The sequence below is a fragment of the Xyrauchen texanus genome, chromosome 40, assembly GCF_025860055.1.
Source record: "Xyrauchen texanus isolate HMW12.3.18 chromosome 40, RBS_HiC_50CHRs, whole genome shotgun sequence".
NCBI lineage: Eukaryota > Metazoa > Chordata > Actinopteri > Cypriniformes > Catostomidae > Xyrauchen > Xyrauchen texanus.
Genome location: NC_068315.1, coordinates 14689175 through 14708500, shown reverse-complemented (window position 1 = coordinate 14708500; position 19326 = coordinate 14689175). Strand labels below are relative to the sequence as shown.

Sequence of the window (19326 nt, the reverse complement as noted above, 5' to 3'; positions counted from 1 at the left end):
AATTGAAGTGTGAAATTTTGAAGTTGCGTGTCAATAACAAGTGAAAAATAGTTTCTAATTTTGTTGATGTATGGATGAAGAAAATGAGTATTAGATATGAATTGCTTAAACAGGATGTGGAAGGGGACATTGTCATCACGCATTGTGAACTGCACATATTGAATGTAATTTTCAGACTAACTGCTATTTCTGAAATTGATGTTTAATCCTAATAAAAAAAGTAATGGATAATATTAAAGTGATAATAATGGAGTTATTGTTCTAGTGTCTATTTTTATTGTTCGTTTGCCATTGCCTTTCATTGTGATATTTTGGGAACTGATGATATGGAATGTAAAGGTGCTTCAACCCTCACTTCGAGACTAAATCCAACAACACTCGTGGAATGGAGAATATAAGGAATTTGTACATTCCACAAGTGTTTCTGGATTTGCTTTTTATTAATACTTTGTTTTTTTCCATGCACTTTGCTGGTTTTGGGAAGTTGCACCATAGCAACTCCACAACAGTTTAAATTATTTACCATGGAACATACATATATTTAAAACTGAAAACACAAGGAGCTATCAACTAAAATATATTAGTCAATACAATTTTGACTTCTGGTCAGTGAGCAAATATACTGTAGTCATCCCACAAGTACCTTGCCTTGGTTTAATTTCTCATTAAAGGTGATGTAATTTTTGCAATGCAAAATATGTTGTTCTACCCCAGTTTTATGGGAAACCGGTTTGAAAACTGTGATTATTTTTAAATTTACACTTGATCCCATTAATGCCGCAGGAATTGCCTTACGTACTTAACGGTTTCATTTTATTTAGCTTGATGTTTGTTTCCAAGTTAACTATTTTATTGCCTGCCCTGCATGTTTTTCTAGGGTGGAACACTTAAAATTTGAGGTCAAATGAATGAACCGTAACTGTGCAAGGATCAATTCAAACACCTGCTAAGAACAAAAAAACTCTACAACCATGTTTAAAAAAATAAATAAAAAAAAAGAAGCAAGAATTGGCTCATATCCATAATTTATAACTCTGACCACAATCTACAGCAACCATGGCCCCAAAGTTGTCTGAATTGCACACCATATGCTACTGCATGTGTATGGGGTGGAGGTGCCAGGAAAGCCCCTAGTCTTGTGTGTCCATGGAGGCCAAAGTGTGGAGAGGAAATCTGAGCAAGCCATTATGACCCATAAAACATTCATGACTTTTTTCTCTCTCTCTTTATGTCTATAATTTTCCGAAAAAGAAACACTGTGCTGCATCTTTCACACTCTTTTTTTGCTTGCTGCTTAATTTCTTCCCATAGATGCTTATTCAAGAATGTGTTTATATGTATCTCACACATGCATATCGAAAGCTGTAGACTTTCAATGAGCAATAATTGAACTCTCTGTATTCCTTCTTCATCAGGTCCATTGTATTCTCAAGTGTGGTTTGGGATCTGTATTTGGAGCCCCACCTAATCTGAATAATTGTGTTCATTAAAACGTGGAAACATTTTGTTCATTTGCAGATCTGGACAATTGTACTGGTGTCACAAATTAAAAGTGTCCAAAAGCAAAACTTGGCTCAAGAAGACCATCCAAATTCAAGATAAAAACACAAAACAAGACAGGATTTCTAAAATCCAAACACATTCATCAGTGATAGCAACTTGGACACAAGAAACATTTGCATGTATGGGGTGGGCAGATGAAATCAGTTTATTTGACAGGATAACTACTTTATAGGGCTTCATATAAATGTAAACAGAATTTGTGGGCTGTAAATCTCAACAAATGCAACCTGAATGACGTTTATAGGAATGTCCTACCAGCTGATGAGTATTTGTTTGCCGTTACTTTCGCTTAAAGAGAAGCAGAATGATACATTACCAGGGTTCAAGACACGTCGCTTGTAAAAAATAATTGACCATCCATGTAAATGTTGCACAAAGTGATTTTTTGGAAATCTATTTACTACCCTTTTTACACAATTGTGTAAATATCTACAGTTCTTGACATCTAAAACTGTGCTTAATTCTCACTTGAGACTTTTTAAAGCTCTATAGAATGAGAGCCTCCTGTGCTTTTTTACTAGTATTTGCAATATCTCAAATATCCTTAAAAATAATCCCCAAATACACATTGGCATTGGCAAAAGTAATCATAGGAGTACTTCAGATGTTATCTGCCAATGCTTCGGTATTTATGAAGTTCGCATGGTTGGACTTGATGGTTTTGTGTTGGGAAATTCAATGCATTTTAAATAGACTCCTGCATTCAGGATTTACATAAGGTAATTGCAGAAAGCTGGAAATACTATGTCTGCCTTGAGCTATTCCCCCTCCTCAGGCACTAATACAATCAACCCCATTAAGTAGGCCGTAAATATAGAGCTGCTGTATCATACAAGCCTGACAGATAATGGACCCCTCTGCACGTCCATTTACTCATTGTAGGTGAAGTCTTATTGGTTTATCCATACTCCATCATCTGACCCAACGTTAAGAGCCTGTAAATTCTGCAACAGAAAACACCTGAAGATCCCTGCGCAAAATTGTATAGAGTAGCGAGAGAGAGAGAGAGAGTGTGTGTGTGTGTACAGTATATGTACCACTGACCATAGAGATGTCTTAAAGGGGTAGTTGTTCCAAAAATGTACTTGCCCTCATGTTGTTCATTCCAAACCCATATGACTTTTTTTTGTCATCTGTGGAACACAAAAGAAGTTTTGAAGAATGTTCAAGGGCTGTCAAGATCCAAAATGAAAAAAAATAATTTTGTTAATTTATTCTATTATAAATAAGTGAACTAAAATGACAATTTTTAGCAAATAAGGACATAAAGCAATCATATTTGTTCAGAAGACATGGATTAAACCTCACAATTTGCATGGTTTACTGTTATTGTGCTGCCCTTATGTCCTTTTTGTAGCTATAAAGTTTTCGACCCCATTGACATTCAATATATTTTGTGTTCCACAGAAAAATAAAAAAATATCATATGGGTTTGGAATGACATGAGGGTGAGTTAATGCAGACAGAATTCTCATTTCCTGGGGTGAGCTATCACTTTAAAAGAAGTTGTAGTTGAAGTTGAAATTGTAGACAGGAGTTGACTTTGAAACCATTTAATGAGAAATATAGTGCACTGCAGCTTTTAAAATGTAACACACATCAGCTCAACCATACAGTACGGTGGCCAAGACTGTATCCGGGAATAGATGTTTGGTGAAGCCCACTAAGGCATACTGTGAATAAGACTGACAATAATTTAAAAGCAATGCCTCTCTTCACTAGTCTCTAGTGGTTCGGTCCCTCACTACCTGTTCATTAGTTTGTCTCCAACTGCTGATTTACGCTCAGTGTCCTTGCAGCAAGCTGTGTGGTGGGTCTCTTTTACAGCCTGATTAATACTGTTCAGGCCTTCAGAGTGGCGTTCGACCCGTCAGCATCTTATTAGCATGTGCGCCTACAAGCAGAGCCCCAGCTACCCCTAAGGCTTAAGAATATATGTTTCTACAACTAACGTCTTTACTAGTACTACTTAGTGACAATTACACTTATAAATAGTGCTGTGTTCTTTTTAATTAAAGACTGTGAAATTATAGGTTTGATATGTGAGCATGTGTGTGCTTCTCTGTGATAAATGAGGGTGTTAGCACTGGTGTTATGACTGTTGCTGCTACAAGTTTACCTCACACACTTAACTTAACAAGAACACACACACACACCTTGCTCTTGATGATTTATGATCTGGGGTACAGCAGACTCTAAACAGTGCAATTTTGCTGGGAAGATAACAGCTCTCTGAGAGAGATGCATACTTGTAATGTTAATCTTCAGTTTGGTTGTTGCCTGCTCGTACATCAGCATTTCTGTTGGGAATTCTTCATACAAATTCCTGAAGGTGATATGAATTTGAATGGAGAGACGGGTATCGATTCTTTTTTTTAATTCAGGGGATTCATTTCACTCAGAGTTGTCATATAGATCTTAATGAAACCTCCCAATTCATGTTTACATGGGGTTCAAATTTGGTGAACTTTGATATGCAAATTCATAATAGTGACCAATATGAAGTTGCTTGGTTTGTACACTGTGTAGGCAGAGCTTCATACTTTGCAAAAAACATAATTGAAATTCATCAAAAGAGCTAAATTTGGTCATGTACTAAGGATCAGATAAATTTTTCCCAGAGTACAATTGACTGAAGGCAGCGGGTCAAGTTAGCATTATGCACCTTAAGATGCTTGCTTATGTCATCTGATGCCTTTAGAGGAAGAGGGCACAGTCTTCTCATTCTGAGAGTATAGCTGGTATGTGTGCAGTGTAAGGTAAGTGCACAAGGGTGACAGTTCAGTGTGATGTACTACCAGAGACACATTGAGAGACGTGGTTTAATTTTAGTTTACAGTAGAGTGTTTTACTGGCATGACTAATAAAACACTTTCATTACCAAAGCATTTACTTCTTAGCTTACAAGCAATAAAAAGAATGCAAAAAAAAAAAAAAAAAGAGAGAGAGAGAATGAAATCATGTCAAATGATTTCTTTTTAAAAACATATTTTTATTATTTATAAAGTTATTAATTCATTATCATTAATACTTACTAATATTTATAAATGGTGTATAATATTAACATATTAATAAGGATATATGATAACAATAAATTATATAATGAATTATCCATCCATCCATCCATCGTCAACCGCTTATCCTGTGTACAGGGTCGCGGGGGGCTGGAGCCTATCCCAGCTAACATTGGGCGAAAGGCGGGGGACACCCTGGACAGGTCGCCAGATAATGAATTATACCATTTTTATAATAATAAGTATGATTAATTTATCTTCTCAGTGCATATAAAGTCATTGTAAATGACTGTTGAATGATGATGTAGAACAGATATGTTCAGGATGTTGCATTGCTGTAACAATGGTAATTTGCAAGGTTGAGTCAAATATTGAAAGCATGGGTGGAAAATATTTTTATTATAATTTAAGTGAACATACACCAATTTTAGTGTCATCAGGACATAGGGTAACCTGACATGTAGAGTGTCCTAAATGTATTAAAGGCCCTAAACGTAAGAACTTTTGGTGCTCTCAGTAATTTTTTTACTCATTAAAAAGTTAATAAATTAATTGTAATTGTAAAATATATTTATAAAATCAAGACCACTCATAAGAGTTTGAGATATGTTTTATTCTACATGGAGATGTTCCCCTCATGGGGGCTGCAATGTTAGGATCACATGATCAGCCGAATACTACCTGCTTAATCCACTTTATTGCCTTGTTATTGGATACATTAACTCATGGGTTAAATTAATCATAGCCCACTGTAAATGGTGAATTTCTACAATGACATATGTAATTGAAAACAACTGTGTTTGAATCAGGTTTGAAAGATGCTGCATCCAGACCCCTAGGTGTCAGTGTATGTCCAAGATCCCATATTCAAAAAAGAGTGCATCTTTAAATGTAATAAATGCCCTAATTATAATAACTTTTGGTCCTAAATGTAAACGCTATTAGCAACCTGGTCTCATGGTGAAAAAGTGACTCTATGTACATTTTTGCAAAACTTGTTACACGTGTCGCTAAAATAAAAGCGGAGCCTTAGCGCTACAGCGAAAGTACCTTAGGTCCCGGGGCTCTGTTTCCACCTGATTTACCTTACAGAACTTACACCCCAGAGTGGTCTCGATCGAGTCCTCATCTGAAGACAAGCAGACCTGGTCCTGAAGAAACATAAGCTTTATATAGCCAAAAGACTTTCCATCTCAAATTCAGTACTATGATGCCTTACAGTAATAGTGGATGCCACAGATAAGTGTGCTCAAGCAGGGTCGGTGTAAACAATGAGGTTAATGAGGTGTGTATGACTTTCTTTCTTCACCAGAATACATTTGAAGAAAAATAGAAAAACATTTTAGCTCAGTATGTCCTTAAAATGCACGTGAATGGAGATTTCTCTTTTGAAGCTCCAAAAGTCATAGACAGTCAGCATAATCATCCATACCTCCAGCTGTTTTTTTTCTCTCCCCTTTTCTCCCCAATTTGGAATGCCTAATTGCCAATGCACTCTTAAGTCCTCGTGGTGGCATAGTGATTCGCCTCAGTCTGGGAGGCGGAGGACGAATCTCAGTTGCCTCCTCGTCTGAGACAGTCAATCCGCGCATCTTATCATGTGGCTTGTTAAGTGCGTTACCGTGGAGACGTAGTGTGTGTGGAGGCTTCACGCTATTCTCTGCGGCAACCACGCACCCCACCAAGAGTGAGAAGCACATTACAGCGACCACAAGGAGGTTACCCCATGTGACTCCACCCTCCCTAGCAACCGGGCTAATTTGGTTGCTTAGGAGACCTGGCTGGAGTCACTTAGCTATATCCTTGAATTCAAACGCGTGACTCCAGGGGTGACAGATATGCCTCCAGCTGTTAAATAAATGTCTTCTAAAGTGACACGATCACTTTTGGTGTGAAAAAGATACATATTTAAGTACTTTTTTTAACTCTAATTCATGCTTCTGGTGTGACGTAATCGCATTTGAATTTGAAACACTCAAGAACTGAGGACGTGAGTCACAGCTGGAAGAGAAGTGCTGTTTACAAGTGAGAGGGAGGAATGCTGTACAATAGCTTGTTTTTTATGGTATTCATCTGTTTCTTTACTCACAATGGTGCATTTGTGTGCTTATCCTGGATGTCTAAACCGAGAGGAGAACGTGAGTATACGTCTATATCATGGCAACGGTTATACGTCACATGAGAGACCGCATGATCTCTACCCTCTCGTGAAGCTTACCAGAAGCGATCATTTAGAGTTAAAAAGTACTTAAGTATTGATATTTTTTTTACATCAAAAGTGATTGTGTCATGCTTTGGAAGACATTAATTTAACCGCTATATTCATATTGACGATATTTATGCTGACTATTTTCACTTGCATTTTAGGGACCTACTGAGCTATAGAATATTTTTCTAATTGTCTTCAAACGTGTTCTGGTGAATAAAGAAAGTCATAAACACCAGGGATAGCATGAGGGTGAGTAAATAATGATAGAATGAACATTTTTGGGTGAACTATCCCTTTAATCCACAAACCACATTAACAATGTCAACCAAATGCAACTTATGTATAATACAAGCTCTGGAGCGGAGGGGGGGCGGGGCCGGGTCGGAATATCGCACGCCCGGTCCCCAATCGGCCTGATGAGGCGTGCGAGGGATAAAGGCGGCCGGTGACGACGGTTTATGTGTGTGTTTATGTTTGTGCTTTTGGTTTGAGTTTAATTAAATTATAATTTATATTGACAAGCCGGTTCTCGCCTCCTCCTTGCTCATCCTTAACAGTGTTACATTGGTGCCGAAACCCAGGAAGGAGGAGGGATGCCCGTTGCAGAGTCCTCGACACTGCCGTCCACCCAGGGGAGCGCCGCTGCCATCTGCCGGGTGACGGAGTAGCCCGACCACCTGGAACGGGCAAGTGGGGACTGGATACCCCCGACCGCCTGGAGTGAGGGAGCCGCTGCCGGGGGCGGAGGAGTGCCCTGCCGTCCCCAGAGACGCGGAGGGGTCGAGGGAGACCGCCGTCCGTGAGGGGAGGAGGGAAGAAACTCCCGGAGTGGTAGGGCCGCTGCCAGGGGCGGAGGAGTGTCCCCATTTGCTGCCAGAAAAGTGGAGATGCGTTCTGCCCGCTGGGGGTCGAAGGTTTGACTCCGGTTCGCCCGGGGTTGGAGTGGCTGTCGTCCGCCTGAGTGTGGAGAAGTGTTCGAGGACCACGCGACGGTACATCAGAGAACCGGTGAGTGAGCTTCTTCTCTCTCTCCTCTTTCGCACCATGTTGGCCTTTTCCCTCGCCTTTTTTATTTATTTTTTGTTGTTGTTGTCTTCCCCTCATGTCTCCTCCCAGGGCGAGGAAGGAGGGGATGACCACACGGGACGCAAGATACACCTCGCCCCAGGGATAGGGGTGATGTACGCCATGCCGGTGGCACCCCGGCCTGAGATAACGTCGGGAGGAGTGTGTAGCGGAGGGTCCCCAATCGGCCTGATGAGGTGCGCGAGGGATAAAGGCGGCCGGTGACGATGGTTCGAGAGAGAGAGAATTACGGGCATGTCCATCGTGTGTGTGTGTTTGTTTATGTTTGTGCTTTTGGTTTAAGTTTGCATTAAATTATGATTTATGATGAAAAGCTGGTTCTTGCCTCCTCCTTGTCATCCTTAACAGTGTTACATAAGCACTTAATAATCATTACATAAATAAGTGAAAGTGACAACAAATGTATCAGCAGTATAAACAAAATAGGCGAAAAGTAAAATAACAAATAGCACTCTACATAATTTTTTCATGCCATGGTGCACTGCTGGGAACTTAAGTACATACCCTGAGTAACTATCAAAATTACTATCATAATACATGGACCAGGACCAACTAGGCAAAGAGAGTGAGGTTAGTACTCAGCATCCCACAACAATGCTCAAAAACTAACTACATTTAACAATCCGTCCAAGGACATGACACAGGGGCAGGTGCTGCTTGCAGCTTAAAGTTGGCTATCAGTGTTCCCATGGAAATGCTGTTTCTGCGTGCCAGCGGCACCTGAAACACATGAGGGCAAAAACGTCAACATATTTGTCCTCATCAGACAAATCGGAATCTGACAAGGTGACAGGACCATGACATCACCGGAGAGCACACGGCGGTAACCAACAACCGGACCCGTACACTTAAACAAATAACGTTCATGAAACACAAGACAGACTGGACGACGATGCCACGGTCCTCGTCAGTCGAAACTTAACCTGACAAGTTGACAGGACCATGACATCACCAGAGAGTGCACGGCTGTATCTCATTCACAGCGGTCACTAACAACCGGACCCGTGTGCTCACACAAAGACCGTGAAACACAAGACAGAAAGTGGACGATAATGCCACAGTCCAGTAAGATAGAAACCCAACCAGACAAGGTGACAGAATTGTGACAGCTGCTTGAATACTTCCGGTTGCTTCACCTTCTGCTGGCAGTTTATTGATGTGTCAGCAATGCTGTTCTGTATTATATAGATCAGTGCATTGGTAACGTGCTCAACAAGCCGCGTGATAAGATGCGCGAATTGACTGTCTCAGACACGGAGGCATCTGAGATTCGTCCTCCACCACCCGGATTGAGGCGAGTCACTACGCCAGCACAAAGACTTACAGCATTGGAATTGGGCTTGCCAAACTGGGAAGAAAATGGGACAAAAAAAAAGAAAAAGGAAAGTCATAGCAACCCGAGTCAGAACAGAAGGTCTATGCCATGTTGGATGGATGTAGTTTGAAAGCTTTAGGAGGCATTATAGTCATACGTTTTGGTCTTGGTTTAGGGAATTAGGAAAACCTGTGTTAAGTTTAAAGTGTAGAACAGTGTTTTCTTTTTTAAACCCACATAATCACTCTTTCAAACAGATTTCCCAAACACTCCCCCTGTCTGCCATTGGTCAAAAAATTATTGTCATGCTACAAACCCTCACTATTAATTGAGCCAATGTTGCTATGTCAGGATGGGTGGGATACTCAAACAAACAGAGCAATGTTTTGATAGCACCACAGTGTTTACACATTTTGAGAAATCAACCAATGACTGGCTTATATATTTACATTTATGCATTTGGCAGATGCTTTTATCCAAAGCGACTTACAGTGCACTTATTACAGGGACAATCCCCCCGGAGCAACCTTGAGTTAAGTGCCTTGCTCAATGACACAGTGGTGGTGGCTGTGGGGTTCGAACCAGCAACCTTCTGATTACAAGTTATGCGCTTAGCCCACTACGCCACACCACTCAGCAGTTTTGCTGTCTCTGTATTTTAAGCTGGGATAGGAGACATTTTTTAACATCAAAAAGTTACACATTTCACCTTTATTTGCACAAGAAATCTCAAAATGGCAAAATGTCTATCGATAATCTATCGCTAATAAGTAGCGTTGGGTGTAATGCATTACTAAGTAATTAATTACTGTAATTAAATTAATTTTTAATTAAAAAGTAAGGGATTACTCTTATTTTTTTTCTATAGAACAATTATATATAAAACAATAGTGAATTTAAAAATGAAATTTAAAGTCTGATGTTAAAATATATGTTTTCTAATTTAACGCTGCCCCTTAAATTCTTTGGCCAGTACATGAATAATTTATTGGATTTTATATGATTAATTTGAAAGAATTAAAAGAACAGTTTCATGTCTATCCTTGTATTTTTCGTCTGGTCGAGTTTGATAAGGATTTTAGAAAGTAATTCATAATAAGTAATGCAATTACTTTTCAGACATAGTAATTAGTAAAGTAATCTCATTACACTATAGAAGATGTAATTAGTAGTTAGTAATTAATTACTCTTTTTTGAGTAACTTACCCAACACTGCTAAAAATCTCCATGCATTATTTCTCAAATATACAGTTTCATTGAGCCCATGAATAAATCTGTTGTAATGTTGCAATATGAACACCAGGGTGTAATGAAGATCATGTTTTTAGCCCTTCATGCTTAGACACGATCCTAATACTCACTGTCAGCTTATTTCTTTTTATTGCATATTATCCTTCGCCCAGAATCCACCTACACATTTTCTTTCCTCCCTCCTGGCAAGGGTTGCAATGCAAAATAAATCCTTTTTGATGTTCCTTACAGCTCTCCCTTTCTCTGTATCCCTCTCTCAAGCAGCTCTTTCAATTCAGTTATGTTTTTTAGAGGAGCTTGGTGATTCATGCAGTTCAAGATATGCACCGTGCCCTATTTCTACCTTTCCCTCCTCCCCCTACTCATCTAATGATGTTAGTGTGTATGCAGCGGAGAGAAGTAGATTAGAGCTGAGGTGATTAGGCAGAAGGGGAGACTCAGTCCTCTGTTACTTAGACCTGAGGAGGGGCTGCTGCTGCTGAGGTCACCCAGGATGCATTCCCTCTGCTCCTGGGGTGGAGATCTAATTGATTTTTGTACCCTGAGCCATCTGGCTTGGTGTAAGTGTGTTTCAGTGTGTGTATGAGTGAGAAAGCAAGACAACAGATCACCTCTAAAATTTGTTATTTAAAGGGATAGCTCACCCATAAATTAAAATTACGTCATCATTCATTCAACCTCATGTAGAACCTGTTCAAACCTGCATTATAATTTTTTTGTTAGTGGAACATAAAAGGAGATGTTAGGCCACATCCATACTAAAACACACTTTTATTTAAAAACAAACTGATTTTGCTTTGTTTACACCTCCAGAGATTTTTTTTATCCACAGAGATTGTGAAAATGTTCTCCATAGCTGCATACTTAGGAAAAAGATGAGTGCGGATGGCTTCAGTCACTAATCACATATGGGGTTTCAAATGAAATTGAGAATAATAAGATGATGATAGAATTTTCATTTTTAGGGGAACTTACCCTTTAAAAGCACAGACTGTGAGCTACTTTTTCTATAGGGAATTCCAATTACTGTAAATCATTGTGTCTTTGACATCATCACTAAAGGTCCGCAGATGTAAGTGTGTCCGAGGACAGATGCTGTCATCTTCTCAGATCAGCATGTGGGTCAATGACGTGTCACGTGACGCAAATTGTTTCTTCCAGATCAATTAAGACATTCAAAAATACATAAAAAACACACTTCACATAAAACAATTATTTGAAACATTATTATATTTCTGGGGCTTAGAGTAAAATGTAATGTCGGGAAACAGTCCAGAGACTATGTGAAAACAATTCAAAGTCTCAATAAAAGCTGAAATTCTTGAAAAATTAATGTTGACATGAGTAGTGCAGATTAATCTTTTTTAATATTTTAAATATATATATATATTAGCAGTGAAACAATTGTTTTAAATAGACTTTTGTCCATCAAAAATTATTTTGACATTTTTATGAAAAGGTAATGTGGTGTAACCCAAATAAAACTTCTCGATATTCTTTACTCAAAAATGCGTGATATTTTATTAATTTATTTAACCTCAAAAAATATGTTAGAAAACGTTTTTGAAATTACTGATTAAAGGAATATTCTGGGTTCAATACAAGTTAAGATCAGTCGACAGCATTTGTGGCATAATATTTATTGCCACAAAAATGTATTTTGACTTCTTAAAAAAAAAGGCAGTAATCGAGGTTACAGTGAGACACTTACAATGGAAGTGAAAGAGGGTCAAATTTCTGAATGTTAAGACACTCTCTTTTTTAAAAAAAGTACAGCCACAAGATGTAAAAAATATGTGTGTAAACATTATTTTAGTGTGATAAAAACACTTACAAACCTGTGTAAAGTTATAGCCAATTTTACAACTTCATTTCCATGACGATGTAATGTCAATAAACCCTAAAATGAACAGAATTCATGTTAGTGCTTTTATAAAATTATAAACTTCACATTTCTGCCTTTAAACCCACCAAAATGTGTCCCCATTCACTTCCATTTAAGTGCCTCACAGTAACCTCGATTCTTGCTTTTTTTAAAGAAGGGGCGAATCGAAATTATTTTTTGTGGTTTTCAACATTATGCCAGAAATGCTGTTGATTGAGCTTAACTTGTATTGAACCTGGAATATTCCTTTAAGTACACACATATATCCTTTATATATACAAGGTGCAAGGAAAGTCCATTAATATCTTTTAGTATTATGGTTACCACATGCCATTTGTAAAGTCATTATTATTATTATTATTATTATTATTACTACAAGAATTTATTTTTGTATAAAATACTATACAAGTTTTTATAAATTTATGAAAACAAATCAGACAAAAAGTTGAATTATATTTAGGATCTTAACACTTGTGACACTAGATTTTTAAAAAGATACATTTAAAAATATAACCTCAGGCAATCTTATTTGTCAATGTACATTTCACCAAAGAATATATTCTCCTAACACAATAACCAGGGTATCTGATGTCTGTTATTAATTTTAAAATATGAGTAATATACAGATTGTAAGACGACGGGGCAGTTATCAAATGAAACATGCAATTTGAGACAGAAAGATGATGTAAAGGTCATGAAACAAGTTCAATAATTTTACACAGTTAGTGAGCTCATATTACAGCAGTTATGTTGCTTATGTCTTATCTTACAGTCTCCTGTCAGTCATCAACCAGTTAGTGACAGCATGTTACTTTAATAGATGCTTGTTATTTGGATCTGTTGACAGAGGCGGCGGCAGCCGATTTTGCTGGGGCTTCAGCCCCGAATGTTTTGAGTGTAGCCCCGAATGTATTTTGAAAAGTTGACTGACAAATATGAAACCGGACAATAGCCTATGTAAACCCACAAAATCATAAGTTGCCTTATTTCATTGTGCTTTGGCTTTGCACATACTGAATACAGCCTGTAAAAATAGACATAGGCATAATCTAGCCTATAGAATAAATTCCTTTGCTGTCGGTAGCCTATGGGCGACTCCGTTTCTTCCTCTCTGTTGAATATGCAGCAGGTAGGGGAGGAGCTGACATCAACTTACGTTACTTAGTGGAGAGTTAACAGCAGTTAGCAGGAAAGACAGCAAAAATGAAGCAAATGAGGCTTCTAAAATTTCCGAAAGAAGTTAGTGGGTAAGAATTCACATTTGTTTTTGTCCTTAAAGTCTAAAGCGTGGTTAGCGCATCTGTCTCTCACGCTGGAGACCGTGGTTCGAGTCCTGTTCGGAGCATAATTTTCTTGTTTATCAGGTGTTGTTTTCTCTAAGGATAACCAATAAGCATTAGCATAAAATGTATGTTTGACTTGTTTTGTGATATTAGTTTGTAGTAAATATACACTTTGAGGGTAGCAAAGATGTGCCAGAATCAGGCATGGAAACTGGTAACAATTAATCAGTCACTTTACTTTAGAGAAAGTTAAAAGTGAAACATTGTTTATCCCAATGCTCCTAATGATCCTAATGAAAGGATTTTGACAGATGAACAATGAGAATTATATACAGTTTGATGCCATAGTGTGTCAATGAACTTATACTAAAGTCATTCATGTATTGCTTTAACTTAGGATCTCATACATCATTTTGTCTATGTCAAAAAATATAAATTATTTATATTAAAAAAAATTTTTACTTCACTTTACTCACTATAATATAACTCTTTTGTGATGACTTTATGTTAATGTACATGAAAATTCAAGAATCATGATAGATCTTAGGGCAATCCCACTGATCTGCTCTTCTTCAATGGTATTGGTCTACAATTTGACATATGTAGCACTTGATGAATTAGTTGTTTGAAGCTGATTTGCAATAAATTATGTGCTGTATCTGTTCTTTTGCATCACAGATGATTCAGGGAGGAGAGAGGATGAGTTAGTCGAGGATAGTACAAGAGTGGAAGATTTAGGAACTGTAGAAACAGTCCCAGCCAGAGCAAAACTCAAAGAATACCCTCTCACCAGCTTTGGACTACAGAGAAGTGGTTGCTAGTGTGAAAATAAAATGGTCTGGGCTAAGCCCCGGATGTCCTTCAATGCTGGAAACGCCTCTGTCTGTTGATATTAAAGACCTCATGAAATTAACATGTTGTTAGCTTTGAGGTCATTAATATGTCAATTCACTTCTAAAAATGGACAAATTTGACTTTTAGCAGATATAAGCATTTTAAGTTTCTCTCTTCACTCATTTTCTCCAGAATGATCTCTATCCACCAAATTCCTCCCGTCTCTGACCAGAAACAGCAAATTTAGTAAACCTTATTGCAATGGTTGCAAGAAGTGCTAAAATTAGAATCAGGTAAATTGTTGCACAGGTGCAAATGATTACAAACTCATAAGGGAGTACATTGGAGGGCACTGCCTTATATAAACATCAGACACTTGTGGTCAGGTCTGAGGACTGTGCCTGTAACATGCTGAGATCAAAAGATTCTTATTATTTTGAACAGGGTTTTAAAGTGATTTCCAAACAGTTTGTTTCCCCACAAGCTGAGAATCAGACATCATTTTAGAAATTTTCTAACCAGACTGTCCAACCAAAGTGAACTGAAGTCACCATTTAACCAAATGGGCCTCAACTTTGCTCTACAAGTGCGGTCAGAAAGGACCTACACAAGATAACTATTAGAACAATGCAAAGAAGGACAAAGGTAGTGCTGTAGGTCTGTATGTTAAAAAAAGCAGAACTATAAGTCAAAGTAATGGCACACCTCTACACGACAAGCTCAAATGGTGCTGAATGAGTTACACAGCAAAGTTCAAATCACATACTTGAGTAAAGCTTTGCAGAAATGAGGAACGTTCGTCTAAAATGACAAATCATTTTATCATCAGCCTAAATCTGATGCTGTCAGATACCACAGAGCTCAACAAACTCTGCTTTAACAAATTATTTATGTCACTTTGACACACACACAGTCAGATTCTCTATACAGCACAGGGCTGAACGTACATTACTTTCGACTTTAGACATATCATAGATTTGTGTTTCATCACATTAATAATTCATGCTCCCCATCCAAAAAAGCTGTGCAGCAACCTGATCCTAATCAATGATTTTGGGGCTGGTGCGGGGTTGTATTCGCAGTGAAATGTCTTTTGTTTTCCCATCATGATGTTAAGAAACATCATAAACATCCTCTTCTCATTCTTTCAGTCACTGTAATCAAACAAAACCCAGTTACTTATGTCTACAGCTCTTTAAAGCAAAACCCTGAAAGATTTAAAGATCTAGTAATGGAAGGATTCTAGACCAGAGAGCTGTATATTCAATTCTTGATGTATTTTATTGTGAGATGGGGAGTCATTAAAAAACAAAATAAAACAATCAAACAAAAAGCTATCACTAAAAAGGTTAAAAGAGGGACATATAAAAGACGTTGCATTGATGTAGACAAAGAGTGTTACGAATTGGCACAACCAAACATAAAAAAAACAAACATTGATGACGTTTTGGCTTAGTTCAAAAGGGCAGCACAGTTTCATGGTTAAGGACAATCTTTGATACAACAGCAAAGAATCATGCGTGTATATCATACTATTAGTTTTCAGAAGTTCAGTAGCTTTAAAGTATAGTGGGGTAAGAGACAGTAACATGAAAGTGAATGACATGGAAAAAGGTAACAGTTCATATATTCTTTAGCGGTGTGTGTGTTTGTTTTATTTTTGTTCAAACAATGCACTTTGAAAAATTCAAAATAATACTTTTTTTCTTCTATTTCAAAACACTTTGAAATGCTAGAGTTTCTTCCCCAGCTTTGAATTTATTTATCTTCGAAATTATTCTTCATACTAAAATATATTATTGTATTAATACAAACTACAGTATTGTACACTACATTGTGTAATAAATAACCATAAAGAAAATACAAAAATAAGACACATAAATATAAAAGGTCTCTAAAACTAAAAATGTAAAGTTATACTGGTAAGGGATGAGAGCAGTAATACTGCTTTTACTGAAACAAAACAAACAAAAAAAATGCATTACACAATGTTCACTGAAACAAACAAACAAACAAACAAACAAACAACAAAACAAACAACTTCAATACAAATGAGACAAAAATTAATACTGACAGGTAAAAAGGCTGACCAAAAAAGAAATCTTAAAACACTAAAAGTGAATTCTTCATGGATCATATCTGCCTACATTTTGTTACCTGAAGAAAAAGTGTCGTGCAGATAAAGAGAACAAGATAAACAAGTGCACCAAACAGGGGAAAAATTAATACTTCAAGGTCAAAAAAATTACATTTCTTTTTCTCCTTTTTGCTCATTGATCGTCTTTCCTGATTTCTTGATGCAGTGTAGTCCTTTTACTGAATTGATAAAAAAACAGGCAGTCTTGTCCTTTTGTTCAGAACTAGTGGCTTCAATGCAGGGGTCAAAAATGCTGCTACCAAAAACGAAGACAGTATGAGCTCCACGCTTGAGTATGCTGCCTAGCGACAGCGTCACAGCAACGGCACTATTCAATGGCACTTTCAACATGCATGTTTTTGCATAAGGGTGGATGGATAGGTGGGGAAGGGTCTGTTGGTGATCACTTGACACATGATGAAACTAGTGAGAATGTCTAAAACAAACCAACCATCCGGGATACTTAGGGTTTTCTTTGATGTCTTGGCTTTAAATAAAATGTATTCCGGATTTTAAAATGGCCAGCCCTGCCACCCCCACCATAACCACATTAATCTTTTTTATATTTAAGGCTCACAGTCCATCTTGAAATGAGACAACAGATATATGTTGTGCCAGCAAACGCTAGCGTGGCATGGGGCGCTAATACTGGAAGGTAGACATTAAACAACACAAGGCCCATATAGGTGTTCCGTAGGTAAACTGGGAATATGGTAGTGCACAGGATTCTTTTTTTTTCTCCTTCAACTGCAAGAAAATACTGAGTTTTGTTCATAGGCAATAAAAACGTATAGAAATCTCTCTCTCTCCCAACTGTACATCTTTTCAGGGTAAACTGAGAGTGACAAAAAATTAGTAATACTGATAAAGGAATTTGACCCAAGGCGTTTTAGTAATAAAACATTATTAGCCAAAACGTGTCTAGCTTTCAGTCCATATATGCTTCACTTTTTTTGTAATTTTTTTCGTTAAACTTTGCATTTATACAAACATACTCAAACACTGAAAATTGTCTTTATGTGGAAAAAGTTACTAGTTTGTATTTATCAGGCACACCCGGGGGTTTTCTACACAGTAGTGGGCTTAAATGCAGCGTAAGAGCAATCGTGCTTACTTCCTATCTTTCTTTCTTTCTTTCCTCCTCTCACTCTCCTGTTAGCATTCACACAGTCAAATCTCAGGAAGAGAGTAACATCTGCAGAGAGAAAATGTCTTTTTTAGTAACTTTGTAAAACAACGTTGTAAGAAACAAGAGTCATTAAAACACAGTTGTGGTTTCTCTTCATTTTACGTCTCCATTCATAACGGGTGTGTTTCCTTCATTTTCACTGTCTTTCATATCATCCGGTGGCTCCTCTTTCTCCTCCGCTCTTTCTGTCATGTCTGTTGTGTGTTCAAGAGCTCCTGTGTCCATGGCTTCCTCCTCTGTTTGTTCTTCATCTCTGTGTTCCTCCTCTACACATTCATCCTGCATCACCACGATCTTCAGCATCTGTCCTTCATTTTCTCCATCAGCCTCCATTTCCTCCCTCTCACCTCCATGCATCTCCTCTGTCTCCTCCTCGCCGTTTTCTCGGACCTCCACCCTCTCCTCTTGCTCGGCCCCCTCAATCGTCTCTCCTTCCTCCTCATCTCCCTCCTCTCCTCCTTCCTCCCCAATCTTAACCACCTGAATCTCATCCTCATCCACTATGCTCCCCGAGCCCATCTCATCCTCTTCCTCGCTCTCATCCTCTCTGGTACTACTCCCCCGCTCGTCTGAGTCAAGGTGGGAAGGAGGCGTGGTTGCTGCGCTGCCCGTCTGAGGTTGCTCCTCAGCGGGGTTGTCCTCTTCCTCGGCCCCCTGGCCCAGCCCTTGACCCTGAGCCTCTTTCTTACAGTAGGAGTAACGGTGGTTCATGTGTTGCGAGTAGGAGCCGGAGTGGGAGAAGCGCTTGCCACACTTGTCGCACTGGTAGGGTTTTTCTCCGGAGTGCAGGCGCAGGTGCTCTATCAGGTGGTGCTTGTGTTTGAAGGCCTTGCTGCAGATCCCACATTCATGAGGCCTTTTACCTGCAGGAGATAAAGAAGTTTTATTTTATTATTAATTTCCTTGGATTACTTCTCACATAACACCACTGGAAAATACAACACCTTTTTTTCAGAGCTCATTTTAGAACTTTGACAGAGCAGATTTTGGCACAAGCAAAAACAAGAATGTGAGGGAAGAAAGTGCAGTTTGTCCAATATGTTGTAATTGATTTATATTATTTATTAAGGGTCAATATTTGCCAACTGAAATTGATTTTTGGGGGGCATCTTTTACCTGTACACTTGAAAAAAAGATTTAAATTTTTATCAAATTTAATAATACTTAACTAAATTAAATAAAAACCTTAGATATTTAAGTTTGATTAAAAAGTTTATGAAACTGAAATGCGTAAAACTTAAAAAAAAAAAATAGGCTTAATTTTTTTGAGTATATAAAAGGCATTTTTCTTTCTAACATATAAAAAAACAGCATGCTATCAATTTCTCATACTTTAAACTGAACTAATTATTAGAAATGCACTGCAAATAATCATTTTCTTTATCAGTATTTTTGCTTGTCTTTATTTTTGTCTAAAAATATCTAAACATCCCAAATTAATTTAATAAAAAAATATATAAAAACATCCAATTTTAATTTATTATAGAAGAAAAACGGCATGAAGTAATAAGATTTGCTTTCGGAAAATACTTCTTAAATTAATCTTATTTTTCTTATCCC

The 19326-nt window shown here is 37.8% G+C and overlaps 2 protein-coding genes across 2 annotated transcripts in view; both read right to left on the bottom strand.

Moving 5' to 3' along the window:
* The window catches only part of LOC127633173 (medium-chain acyl-CoA ligase ACSF2, mitochondrial-like), a 233500-nt gene that overhangs the window by 85201 nt on the left and 128973 nt on the right, over window positions 1-19326 (bottom strand). The gene's annotated exons all lie outside the window — the stretch shown is intronic.
* LOC127633427 (zinc finger E-box-binding homeobox 1-like) overlaps window positions 15711-19326 on the bottom strand; it is a 78804-nt gene continuing 75188 nt past the window's right edge. The window contains exon 8 of the mRNA XM_052112507.1: window positions 15711-18629. Coding sequence (XP_051968467.1) covers window positions 17860-18629 — 770 coding nt within the window. The 3' untranslated portion in view covers window positions 15711-17859. The remainder of the gene's footprint in view (window positions 18630-19326) is intronic.